The following is a 13,317-nucleotide window of genomic DNA, read 5'->3' as shown; positions in this document are numbered from 1 at the left end:
TAATGACCCGGCAATCCTGCCAATGTCCGAGGCAGAGAAGGCTGAATCGAACGAATCTGCACCAGGCAACGACCTGGACACTCAGGACCCGACTGGAGAACCTCTCCAGAATTCCAGTCCAGAACTGGGGCATGCAGTCGGAGCCAAGGCAGGCCCAGCAACACAAGATTAACGGCTTTGGATAGGACATAGAACGACAGGAGTTCGGTGTGAAGAGCTCCCACTTGGAGCCTCAGCGGCTTGGTCACAGCAATTGGGTCTGGCAGAGGTAGTCCATTCACTGAGGCAACGGTCAATGGGCTCTCCAGAAGGGTGGTGGGTAATTGCAGAAGATCCACCAGATCTTTGCGGATAAAATTAGCAGCGGATCCACAGTCCAGATACGCAGAGACCTGGTGCGTTCTCTCGCCGACTACTATAGTCACGGGTTTGGACAATTTAGACGGAAGTCCATCTTTACCCAGGGTCGTCACTCCAAGCAATCCTAGGTTTTGGGATTTTTGGGGACACAGGCGCACCAGGTGGCCATCGAGGCCGCAATAAAGACAAAGTCCAGATGTGCGTCTGCGTAGTCTCTCTTGGGTAGATAACTTATAATGGTCCGTTATTACAGACTTTTCAGTAGGATTGGCATCTGCGGGCAGCAGGGGTTGCTGCAACGTAGGGGCCAGACTAGGAAGGCCTCCCGCCCGTTGAACCTCTTGGAGGTGTTCACGGATCCGCATATCAATCCGGGCCGAGAGAAGGATGAGGTCATCCAGGGTAGACGGCAGATCCCGGGCGGCAAGTTCGTCCTTAATTCTGGAAGATAGTCCGTGCCAGAATGCAGCCGCCAGAGCCTCATTGTTCCATGTGAGCTCTACCGCCAGGGTGCGGAAGTGGATGGAGTACTCACTCACAGAGGTGTCTCCTTGGCGCAGGTCAATCAAAGAAGCCGCTGCAGATGAGACCCGGCCGGGCTCCTCAAACACCATGCGAAAAGTCCGATGGAAGGCAGGGAAGTCACGGGTCTCGGGTCCTTGTCTCTCCCAGACAGGGTTCGCCCATGCAAGGGCCTTTCCAGTGAGGAGAGAAATGATGAACGCGACCCTGGCGCCATCAGACGAAAAAGTCCTAGCCTACAAGCTGAAGTGGATCTGGCATTGATTAAAGAAACCGCGACAGGCACTTGCTTCTCCATCGTAGCGGTCAGGAAGGGGGAAAGAAACACGTGGGTCAATACTGCCAAGCGGTGTAGATGGAGGATCCACATTTCCAGGAGGTGTAGTAGGAGGAACAATATTGCCAGGAGGTGTAGTAGGAGGAACAGCAGCTTGTGCCTCCTGCCGACGTGCAAGAATGTTCAACGCCTGGAGGAGTAGGTCCTGTCGGGACCGGAGGTCCAGCATATCCGCTCGCATCTCTTGCGTCGTCGTCATAGTTTTGAACCGGCCAGCGGGGTCCATGGCCTGAGCGTACTGTCACGAAGGGTCTGTGGACCCACTGGGCCGTACCGCCTTGGTGGTAGGGCAGCTGGCCAACAGGGCGCAGATCACAGTCTATGGTATATAGGGTACCTGTGGCAGCACGGACAGTAGCTTGGCAGGAACTAGGCAGCAGGTGGACGACAGGCGTGGGTAGGCAGTCAAGCGTGGTATCCAGCACGGCACAATGATAGCAAGCACGGCACTAGATCGGGATATAGGAACAGGAGCAGGAACAGGAAACACTGGGAGCAGGAAACACTAGGGGACCAATTTGCATAGACAGACTAAGGAAACACAACAACGCTCAGGCATCGAACTAGGGGGCTGGACCCCTCTTATAGTCCAGGGTACTCACGGGTCAAAGGTCGTCCATGATGTCCGGTGCGCTGCCCCTTTAAGAGCGGGGACGGGGAAGAGCGTGCGCGCGCACCCTACGGGATCCGGCAGAGGTGAGTGGATGCAAGCGCTGGCGTCTCCTGAGGAGACTGGGGCCAGCACTTGCCGACTCGTGGCTGCGGCTGTAAGCGGGAGGCTGGAGCTGACAGCCCACAGCCACGGACATTACAGTGTAGTTTCCAAAATAGGTCACTTTTGGCGGGTTTCCATTGTTTTTGTCCCTCAGGGGGCTTTGCAAATGCGACATTGCGCCTGAAAACCATTCTAGCAAAATTTGAGCTCCAAAAGCCAAATGGTGCTCCTTCACTTTTGAGCCCTGCCGGGTGTTCAAACATGAGTTTATGACCACATATGGGGTATTTCCATAATCGGGAGAAATTGCTTTACAAATGTTGGGGTGTTTTTTCTCCGTTATTCATTGTAAAAATGAAAACATTGTATATTTAATTGAAAAAAATGTTGATTTTCATTTTTACTGCTTAATTCAAAGAAATTTAGCAAAAATACTGTGGGGCCAAAATGCTCACTATAACCCTAGATTAATTCCTTGGGGGTGTAGCTTCCAAAATGATGTTTTTTTTGATGGTTTTTCCTATGTTTTGGCAACACAAGACATTATCAAACCAGACATGGTGCCTAAAATATTTTCTAATAGAAAGGAGGCCTGAAAATCTACTAGGTGCTCCTTTGCGGCCTGTGTTTCAGTCCATTACCAAACTAGGGCCACTTGTGGGATATTTCTAAAAACTACAGAATCTGGGCAATAAATATTGAGTTGCATTTCTTTGGTAAAACCGGTGTTACAGAAAAAAAAATGTATTACAAATGAATTTTTCGGCAAAATAAAATTTGGACATTTCAGCTCAACTTTGCTTTAATGCCTGTGAAATGCCTAAGGGGTTGAGACACTTTCTGAATGCTGTTTTGAATACTTTGAGGGGTGCAGTTTTTAAAATGGGGTGACTTTCTAATATATAAAGCCCTCAAAGCCACTTCAGAACTGAACTGGTCCCTGAAAAAACAACCTTTTGAAATTCCCTTGAAAATGTGAGAAATTGCTGCTAAAGTTCTAAGCCTTGTAAGGTCCCAGAAAAATAAAATGACGTTCAAAAAAATTAAACAAACATAAAGCAGACATATAGGAAATGTAAACTAGTAACTGTTTTGTGTGGTATTACTATCTCTTTCACAAGCAGATATATTTAAATTTAGAAAAATGCTAATTTTTGCTAATTTTCTCTCAATTTTGGTGTTTTTCACAAATAAATATTGAATTTATCGATCAATTTCTTTCACTAACAAAGTACAATATGTCACGAGAAAACAATCTCATAATCGCTTGGATAAGTAAAAGCATTCCGGAGTTATTACCACATAAAAAAACTTGAAGAAAGAAAAAACTGTCTGTGTCTCCAAGGGGTTAAAAATTAGCAATAGTTGTATTATTAAATACTGACCACTAGATGGTAGAATAATACACAATTCTAGGCAGCTCAGTTCCCTTTATACTTCGGTGTAGGTTCACTATACAATGTGTGTACAATTTTGGAGGATTAATTTTATTATTGAACAACTACATGGCTGTCAGTCAATCCAAAATGTTAATAAACCTCAAACCTGAAGTAAAAGTGAGGTTTTGTCTTTCTTAGGAGAATATCTACGGGTGCATAATTATTGGGCAACTATTAGTGTGCAGAATTATTATGTAGCTAAATAAAAAACAACATTTTCCCATCTCACTTGCATATTTTCATCTGTTAAAGTGAGAATAAGAAAACAAAACTTTTGAACAAAATTTACGAATAAACAATTTGACATTTCCAAAAACAAAAATAATTTCTTTTCATTAACAGTCATAAGCCGTCCATCCATGGAGTCTGTCAGTTTCTTAATCTGTTGACCATCAACCTTTTGTGCAGCAGCAACCACCGCCCCCCAGACACTGTTCAGAGAGGTGCACGGTTTTCCTTCACCGTAAATCTGCCGTTTAAGTTCTCAATAGGGTTTAGGTCAAATGAGGAAGGGGCCATGTCATTATTCTTTCATCTGTAAGGCCTTTGCTGGCGAGCCGTGCAGTGGACGACTTCGATGCATGTGATGGAGCATTGTCCTGCATAAAAATGATGGTTTTCTTGAAAGATGCAGACTCTTTCCTGTACCACTGCTTGATGAAAGTGTCTTCTAAAAACTGGCAGTTGGTTTGGGACTTGATTTTTAGTCCATCTTCAACACAAAAAGGTCCAACTAGCTAATCTTTAATAATACCAGCCCATAGCAGTACCCCACCTCCACCTTGCTGGTGTCTGGGTAGAAGTGGAGCTCTGTGCCCATTACTGATCCAGCCTTGGGCCCATCCATCTGGTCCGTCAAGAGTCACTCATCTCATCAGTCCATAAAACCTTTGAAAAATCTGTCTTCAGATATTTCTTGGCCCAGTCTTGACATTTCAACTTATGCGTCTTGTTCAGTGGTGGTCGGGTTTCAGGCTTCCTTACCTGACGTCTCTGAGCACTGAACACCTTGTACTTCTGGGCACTCCAGGGAGGTTGACGTTCTGGAATAGGACAGCACTGGAGGATAATGGGTTCTTGGTCGCTTCACATTTGATTCTTCTCAAATCCTTGGCAGTTAATTTGTGGTTTTTTTTTTCTCAACACGTGTCTGTTGACTCAAGAGTGCTGCATCCCGCTGAAAAACGTGTTAGAGTAATTCTATAAATTGTATAATTATCAAAATAACTGCAATATATTAAATGAGATATGTATGAGATATGTTTTAAGATTCTCTTAAAAGAAGACATTCCCCGTCATTTGAATACATAAGATAACGATGACGTCATTAGGCATTCCAAACTAATGACTACCAGATGTTCTTGGAGGGATTCAACTAGGAAGAATCTTGTTATCTTATATAGAAGTGGACGTGCACATGTTATACATGACATCATCTGATTGGTTAATGTGTGTTAAGTGAAGGCATGAACCTATAAATAAAGGCTCCCTCCGCAGACATTTTAGATTTCTGTACATCAAACCATTGTATGTGCAATCTCTCCCGATCTGTCATTTTTGTGGATTTGAGTGAATCCTGGACAAATTCTGGTATCGAGAAAAGGAACTCAAGAATGATGGAGTTCACTCTTACAGGCTTAACAATTTTTGACTTTTCCGAGTCCGTTAAATCTCTTTTTTTGGCGCATTTTGCCAGAGGAAAACAAGCTGCCTAATAATTCTGCACACCTTGCTATAGGGTCTTGATCTCCTTAGGCCACACCCTCCCTCATTACACAAATAGACATCACCTGATATGCTTCATCCAATAAGCAGTCAAGTTTATGCAGCTTGGAGTTGGAAAATATGCAAAAAAAATGATGATATGGTCAAAATACTCACTTGTCTAATAATTGTGCACACAGTGTAGTCTCATTCCTACGGTCTATAAAAATGATGCTAAGAGCAGCATTTTTTCATATCAGCCCTCTACTCATTTATCACTCATTTATTTACAAACACTGATTAAGTTCATTACAAAACAATCAAATAATATTCTTATTGCAATCAGAAAACTTACAACCTCACAATTTTCAATCCATAGAGGTAATGGGAATTGGTAATTCGGTAAGTGCACCACTAGGTGGCAGCAGCACACCACATTTTTTCATTCTGCTCATATGAGAAGGAGTGCGGGCTTCCTATTTGTTAGAGGGTCATGTGACCAGGAACAGTTTGAGGATGTGGAGTGTCCTCCAGTGTACGCTGCTGTCCTTTGTACCTGCACCGGCTGCACCGCCATGTCCCTCTCTACAATCACCAGAGAAGCAGTGGTTGGCATAGGTATGCTTGGGGTCACCTTTGCTGCTGGTGTCTACATTGGTGAGTACAACTTAGATCATTGTAGGATACAGCAGTAAATATTTAATGTAGATAAAAAAAAAACTTGAATATAAATGTCTGTATTACAACAGAACTATTCCGCAATCATACCTCCTATGTTTGGACATCAATAAGAGGGACAAAAGAGTGGGACATGAAATTGCCACTTAGCCCCTTAGCAAGAGCAAACACAGTGCCCCCCCCCCCCCCCTTAACCTTTTAACTTGCGGAATAACAGGTTGGTGGCGGTTTGGAGGTCTAAATTCTGTTGATAAGATCCCTTTAAATCTGTATTTCTCTATTTTCCCCAGATTCCAGTGTCTTTATTATCATTCTAAATTGACAGCTGGAAAATCTAAAACCAACGGTCCATCCCCTGCACTACATGTCCTTGTAAATCTAGCCATCCCGTCAGTTTTCCATACACGTGTCCCATACAGAAACAAATGATTAAGCTAAATAATTAATAATGCAAATGGCATTTTCCTCGATTTTTATACTCCAGCCTTGACTTTCTCTATCCGGCGGAGTGATATGCAAGAGATGTATTAGGGCGGGTTCACACATGGCGGAATTCCACTTAAATTCCGCTGCGGACACTCCGCAGCGTTAATCCGCAGCGGAGCCGTTTCTCCATTGACTTTCACTTTAATTTAGCAGTGTTCGTTTACACGATGCGTACAATTCCGCTGCGGAGCATAGGCTGCGGAGCGGAATTTGGTGTCCGCAGCATGCTCTGTCTGTTGCGGAGCAGTGGCGGACTCATGGCGGAATTTCTCCATTGACTTCAATGGAGATTCTAAGTTCCGCAATGAAGTCCGCAGCTGTCATGCACATGTCATGTGTGCTGCGGATGCGTCTTGCTTTTTTAACTTGACATTTCTTCATTCTGGCTGGACCTAGGTATTTCTAGGTCTACAGCCAGACTGAGGAAGTCAATGGGGCTCCCGTAATGACGGGAGCGTTGCTAGGAGACGTCTGTAAATAGTCACTGTCCAGGGTGCTGAAAGAGTTAAGCGATCGGCAGTAACTGTTTCTGCACCCGGGACAGTGACTACCGATCCCAATATACATGTATCTGTAAAAAAACATATAAGTTCATACTTACCGAGAACTCCCTTCGTCTGTCTCCAGTCCGGCCTCCCAGGATGACGTTTCAGTGTAAGTGACGGCTGCAGCCAATCACAGGCCAAGCACAGGCTGCAGCGGTCACATGGACTGGCGCGTCATCCAGGGAGGTCGGGCTGGATGCCGAAAGAGGGACGCGTCACCAAGACAACGGCCGGTAAGTATGAAAATCGTTTACTTTCACTAGGGAAAGTGCTGTCCCTTCTCTCTATCCTGCACTGATAGGGAGAAGGGAAGCACTTTTCCCGCAGTCTGCAGCAGCTAGTCCGCATCAATGTACTGCACATTTTGTGCAGATCCGCTGCAGAATCTGCAACGCAGATTCTGTGCGGCATCGATGCGGACAGTTGCGGAGGAATTCCGCCATGTGTGGTCATGCCCTTAAGAGGATTCCCTCATGCGCTCACTGCTGGCCATGACTCTGAGCAGCATCAGAGTAGGGCTGGGCAATTAGGACCTATGTCAAAATCACGATTAATTGAACATATAACCTCGATTACGATTATTGAACAATGATTTAGGCCACACCCCTTTTTTGCATGCCACGCTCCATATTTGCATGCTACGCTATTAAATTAATATTTATTCCCTGAACCTGCTGTATTCAATATACCTCCTGACACTGCTCACACAGTATATTGCCCACATAGTGCTCCCCACACAGTATCATCCCTGATAGCTGCCCCACAGAGTATAATGCCCCCATAGCTGCCCCCACGGAGTATAATGCCCCTCATAGCTGCCACCACACAGTATAATGCCCCCCATAACTGTCCTCCACACCGTAGAATACACCCCATAACTGCCCTCCACACAGTATAATGCCCTCCATAACCGCCCTCCACACAGTATAATGCCCCCATAGCTGCCTTTACATAGTATAATGCCCCCATAACTGGCTTCCACACAGTATAAATGCCCCCATAACTGCCCTCCACACAGTATAATGCCCCTATAGCTGCCTCTACATAGTATAATGCCCCTATAACTGCACCCACACAGTATAATGCCCCATATATGCACCCCACACAGTATAAAGTCCCCCATCGCTGCCCCATGCTGTATAATGCCCCCACAGCTGCCCCCAATAGTGCCTGATAAAAAGAACAATATACATACTCACTGAACCCTGTTTCAATGACTAGTGGAGGAGATCCCTCTGCTCTGATCGGCACGGTGCAGACAGGCGCGATGACGTCACTGCCTCGTGTCCAGCGATACCTAGTGAATGGTAAAGCAGGGACCTTACGATTCCCTGCTCTACCATTGGATTCAACTGTATCTGTGTCCAGAAGATGCAGATGCAGTTTAAACTGGGGAAAAATAATTGATTAAACCAAAATTCGCAAGATGACGTTGATTAATTGCGCTGAATTTCGATTATTTTTCTATTAATTGCCCAGCCCTACGTCAGGACATACGCAGTGCGACACATACAACATCCTAATGCTGCCCGGCGTCAGGACCTTGTAAAAGCATCGTACTGAGAGGACCCGGAGGGAAGAAGCGAATAGGAGCAGTGAAGTTAGTATATCTAAAAAAAATTAAAAAAAACATTTATTTATTTATTGTCGTCCGATGGGAGGGGTGTTGCTTGATTCGGGAAGACAAGGCACGAGGCCTGGCAGGGGTCTTTACCTTACTGCCAATACAACCAGAGAGATAAACAGCACCAGGATAAGTAGAAAATATGCAAGCCCAACAGGGCTGAATCCAATCGTCCCACACAATGGAAAAAAAGGAAGATACAGGCAGTACATCCGAAAAATAGGAACTTTATTCACCCTTGCAACATTTCAGCTCCTCTGAACCTCTCAAAACAACAGCAAAATTGTTTTTTTTTTCCATTCCCCCACCAAAAAATAAAATGAACGTTAATCAATCAGTCCCATGTACCCCAGATTGATAGCAATAAAAACCAAATGGCTACGTCGACGAAAAAATAAAAACTAATGGCTCTTGGAAATCGGCGACCCAAAAACAAATAAATAATTTCTGTTTAAAATTGTTCTAAATTGTGTAAAAGTAGTAAAACATAAAAAACCTATACATATTTGGTATTGCCGTGATCCTACTGACCCATAGAATAAATTTAAAGGAAAGGTGTCATAATTATTTTATTTTTTATTAATTTGTGTTTTTATTTAATAAAATATTATATTTACTTAAAATGTTTTTTTTTATTTCAACTTTTTTTACTTTACTGGGGGCTGCCATTTTTTATTTCATCTGTGTATGTGTCTCTTCACGACACATACACTGATGAAATATGGCAGCTACTGTGCATGGGACATACGAACGGCTCCCGTTCGCATGTCCTGGGCTTCTGCCGTCTAGCTCTGTACTGCACATGCGCAGTTCAGAGCGACCAGCTTAGAAGCTGGTTTATAGGGGAAAAGCCGGCGCTATTTTGGAGACCGGCCACACTTCAGGTAAGGTGTGTGTGTGTGTGTGTGTGTGTGTGTGTTTGGGCTGCACCCCCTCCTCCCCCCTTCCTCAGACCTGCTGTAACTTATCCCTTTTCTGGCAGGCTGGCAGGAGAGAAAGAATAGTAAGAATAAAACACTTTTTTTTTTATTTCAAATTTCTATCTATCTCTCTCATATGTATGTACATACATATAGTATGGTTCTAGGCTGTCGGATACGCGTGTGCGCGTGTGTGTGCGTGTGCGTGTTGTTTTTTGGAGCGGCTGCATGTGTGGGGTAGGTTTGTGGGGGGCTCCATGAAGCCGCAGAATTATTAATAACTATTAATATTTTTGCTGCATCTCTAGTTCCTGTCTCAGTTCATTGACCTCTAGTTTCTATTTTCCATATTGCTAACTTTTTTTTTCGTTTTGCAGGTTCCGCTGGGCCTATTGGACTACATTGTAGATTCGTTGGACTACATCGTAGATTCAGTGGACTACTGTGATGATCTACATTTTTTGTTTTTTAAATAAATAAAACAGGTTAATGAGGGTCTTGTGGGGGAGTTTTTATTTCAATAAAAAAATATTTTTTATGTCTCTGTGTTTTTTTTTAATACTTTATTAGTGCCTTAGTAATGACAGTTGACTGTTTGACAATGTCCATTACTAAGGTAGGGCTTAGTGTTTGCTAGCAAAAAGGCTAGCAGTAACCCCCCCATTATTACCCTGGTACCCTCCGCCACCAGGGGTATCGGGAAGAGCTGGGTACAATCCAGTACCCGACCACCTGTAGTGATGATCGGGCACTGGGGCGGCCGCAGGCTGGTATTATGGGAAGGGCCAAAACCCATCCTGGTAATACTGGGCTGCGTCTGCTTTATTGTATTTGGCTGGTTATGAAAAATGGGGGGGACCCCGCGTTGTTTTTCACAAAAAAAATAATAAATAATTGTCGAAAATGACATGTGGGGTCCCCCTCATTTGCATAACCAGACAGATACAACACAGCAGCAGGCTAGCATTACCAGGGTGGGAAGGGCCACTATTTTTGGCCCTTCCCAGCCTAATAATACCAGCCTGCGACTGCCCCGATGCACGACCATCGCTACAGATGGTCGGGTACTGGATTATACCCGGCTCTTCCCGATACCCCTGGTGGCGGTGGGTACTTGTGTAATAATGGTGGGGTTAGTGCTAGCCTTTTTACTGGCTAGCACTAAGCCCCGCCTTAGTAATGGAACTCGTCAAACAGACAACTGCCATTACTAAGGTGCTAATAAATTATTAAAAAACAGACATAACTCCCTGTTCACACAGAGATTTTTGCCGCGGAAACCACGTCAGAATCCGCTCCATAAAACCCCCGAAATTGCCCCGCATTGATTTCAATGTGATGCCGAGTTGTCTTCTTCCCGAGCAGATTTGGCCGCTCGCAGGAAAAAAAGCAGCGTGTTCTTTCTTGGCGTAGCTTCCGCCTCTGACCTCCTATTGAAATAAATGGAAGGCAGAAAAAACCTGTGGCGCTCGTTTCCAAGCGTTTTTGGCCCGCGGTACTTGCATTAGATTTAATGACCGTGGGTGAAAACCGCAGGCAAATAAGCTCAGGCAGTTCAAAATCTACTTCAAAATTCCTGAAGGAATTCTGAGGCAGATTTTTTTTGCTGCCTGCAAAAAAAAACTGTGTGAACAGGGCCTAAGAGTGTATACACACAATGTGGTTTTACCGCGTTTTTCCCGTGCGGCTGAAAAGCATGCATTTTTACGGCAAGTTTTTCAATACGGTTTTCGGCCACACGGCGAAGACGTGTCAAAACCGTACTGTGTGAATACACCCTTACAAAATTATTTTTTATTGAAATGAAAACTCCCCCACACAACCCTTGGTAACTATTTTATTTAAAAAAATAAAAACAACATACATCGACGTGCAAACGGTCCAGCAGAACCGGTCTTCTCCCTTTTTTAAATGCAGGCGTTTTGTGCGCGCTTTTTGCAAGTTTTTGGCGCATAATTATGGTATGTTCACACGCAGAGTCAAAAACGTCTCAAAATATGGAGCTGTTTTGAATCGAAAACAGCTCCTAATTTTCATAATTTTTTTGTGCCACTCGCGATTTTCGCTGCGTTTTTACGGCCATTTTTGGAGCTTTTTTCAATAGAGTCTATGGAAAACGGCTCCAAAAACGTCCCAAGAAGTGTCCTACACTTTTTCGCGGCCGTTTTTTTACGCGTAAAAAAAACAGCGAAAAAAGCTCCGTCGGAACAGAACGCCGTTTTCATTGCAGTGTAATGACATGGTGAGCTAAAACCGGTCAATTAAAACAAAGTAATATGAGAAATACATGATCAGAACATTACTTTGTTTTAATTGACCGGTTTTAGCTCACCATGTCATTACACTGCAATTGTGTTGATTCTTTACCTGTCTGCTCTGAACTTTGACCTGCCGATTTTTGGCGGTTTTTTGTTAGCAGCCCTGTCTGAATTGGTCCAATCATGACCATCACAATATTTGTATATATACCTACTCATCTCCTGTCAATTCATCTTGCCTGATGAAGACGCCAGTTCGGCGTCGAAACGCGTAGCAACTCTGCTCTAAATAAAACATTATTTATACCGGACCGAATTTTTTTGATTCTACTTTGACCGTTCCACGCAGCAGCGCCTCCAGAAGATCCATTTCTTTCCTATTTTACCCACTCATCTTGTCAAGCGGTTCCCTACGTGAACCGGCACGGATCTGGCAGCAGCACTTGTGGACCATTATTGCGAACTTACTTCTGGCCCTTGGTGAGCATACCAATGTCTGTTTCTCACCTGCCTAACCTATTGACCTACACTATGTGGCGCCGTGGTTTTTGCTCTTCTCTTCATTTTTTTTACGCAAGACGCTTTTTAACAACGCTCGCGTAAAAAAAGTGAGTTGTATGTACTAACAGCATGCTTTACCACTGATGTAAATGGGAGGCTTAATCAAGTGGGTTTTTTTTTTACACGTTTTTGGCACATAAAATGCGCCAAAACACAGGTAAAATACATGCCGTGTGAACTGCCGTGTGAACTGGTCAACTGTTAAGTCATTTACCACAGGGTCTTCCCTCTTGACTTTCATAATTCTTAGCCTTCTGCTGTGTTCTATAGCTTCTGCCAGCTGCATTGTACAATCTCTTCAAAAATGGGAGCTAGAATGCTTTCCTCTTTGTGGAAGAAAAGAAAATACAACTAAACAAATATAAAAGTTAAGTATCTTGCTTTAAAAATTTTTTAAATTTGCGACACTCCCTTTAACATGTTATTTACACCGCATAGTGAGCGGTGTCAATTTGATATGCAAAAAAACAATGCTGGAATAGCGGGTTTTTTTTCCATAAAAAAAGCTAATAAAAGTTAACTTAAATAATATATACACCCAAATATTGTGCAATTGGAAAATACAACTCGTCCCGCAAAAAAAAACAACTCTCCTAAGGCATAAGAATAAAAAAAAAGTCATGACTAGGTCATTACAGACAAAATAGGCCTGGTCCTTAAGGGGTTAATCTTGTATAAAATAAGCTGCTAAATATGTCTACAGCACCATTCTGTTATAGTAAAGCAATGTAACCTCTTCTAGGAAAACGATACTTCATTTATCGAAGGAAAAAGTCCCAGAAGATATTTGATGGTGCAGATGACCCACGAAGAATGTATCTACTGCGCTTGTCACTCAGAGAGCATCCATCTGCAAAGAAATTGAGACAGGTATAAAATACACAGCTAAGTCCACCATTAGGACATACAAAGTCATATCCTTTAGTGCAGGGGTCTCAAACTCGGCCGGGTAAATGGGCCACATATAGAAAAAATTAGAAGTTGACGGGCCGCATTTCAACAATCCAGTTTAAGTGTCGCTAAATGCACTCCGGCGGCTCAGTTGGCAGCGTTTGGCAGACACACAAATGTCAAGATTTGCAGCCCCTTTTAAGATAGTGCCACAGTGCCCTCTGTAGATACTGCCACAGTGCCCTCGGTAGATAATGCCACAGTGCCCTCAGTAGAT

At 43.8% G+C, this 13,317-nt stretch overlaps 1 protein-coding gene across 5 annotated transcripts in view; it reads left to right on the top strand.

Moving 5' to 3' along the window:
* The first annotated feature begins 5,581 nt into the window (after positions 1 to 5,581).
* The window catches only part of COMTD1 (catechol-O-methyltransferase domain containing 1), a 31,348-nt gene continuing 23,612 nt past the window's right edge, over positions 5,582 to 13,317 (top strand). For 2 of the 5 annotated variants that reach the window (XM_075841773.1, XM_075841771.1), the window contains exons 1-2: positions 5,582 to 5,734; positions 12,892 to 13,019. In XM_075841773.1, the coding sequence (XP_075697888.1) occupies positions 5,653 to 5,734; positions 12,892 to 13,019 (210 nt within the window). In that variant the 5' untranslated portion in view covers positions 5,582 to 5,652. Of the gene's footprint in view, positions 5,735 to 8,265; positions 8,387 to 10,505; positions 12,069 to 12,419; positions 12,517 to 12,891; positions 13,020 to 13,317 lie in introns of those variants that run through there. The other 3 variants (XM_075841774.1, XM_075841775.1, XM_075841776.1) reach the window with 3 other exon arrangements.

Source organism: Rhinoderma darwinii, chromosome 11 (genome assembly GCF_050947455.1).
Source record: "Rhinoderma darwinii isolate aRhiDar2 chromosome 11, aRhiDar2.hap1, whole genome shotgun sequence".
NCBI classification, from domain to species: Eukaryota; Metazoa; Chordata; class Amphibia; order Anura; family Rhinodermatidae; genus Rhinoderma; species Rhinoderma darwinii.
This window is presented reverse-complemented; position numbering and strand designations above follow the sequence as displayed.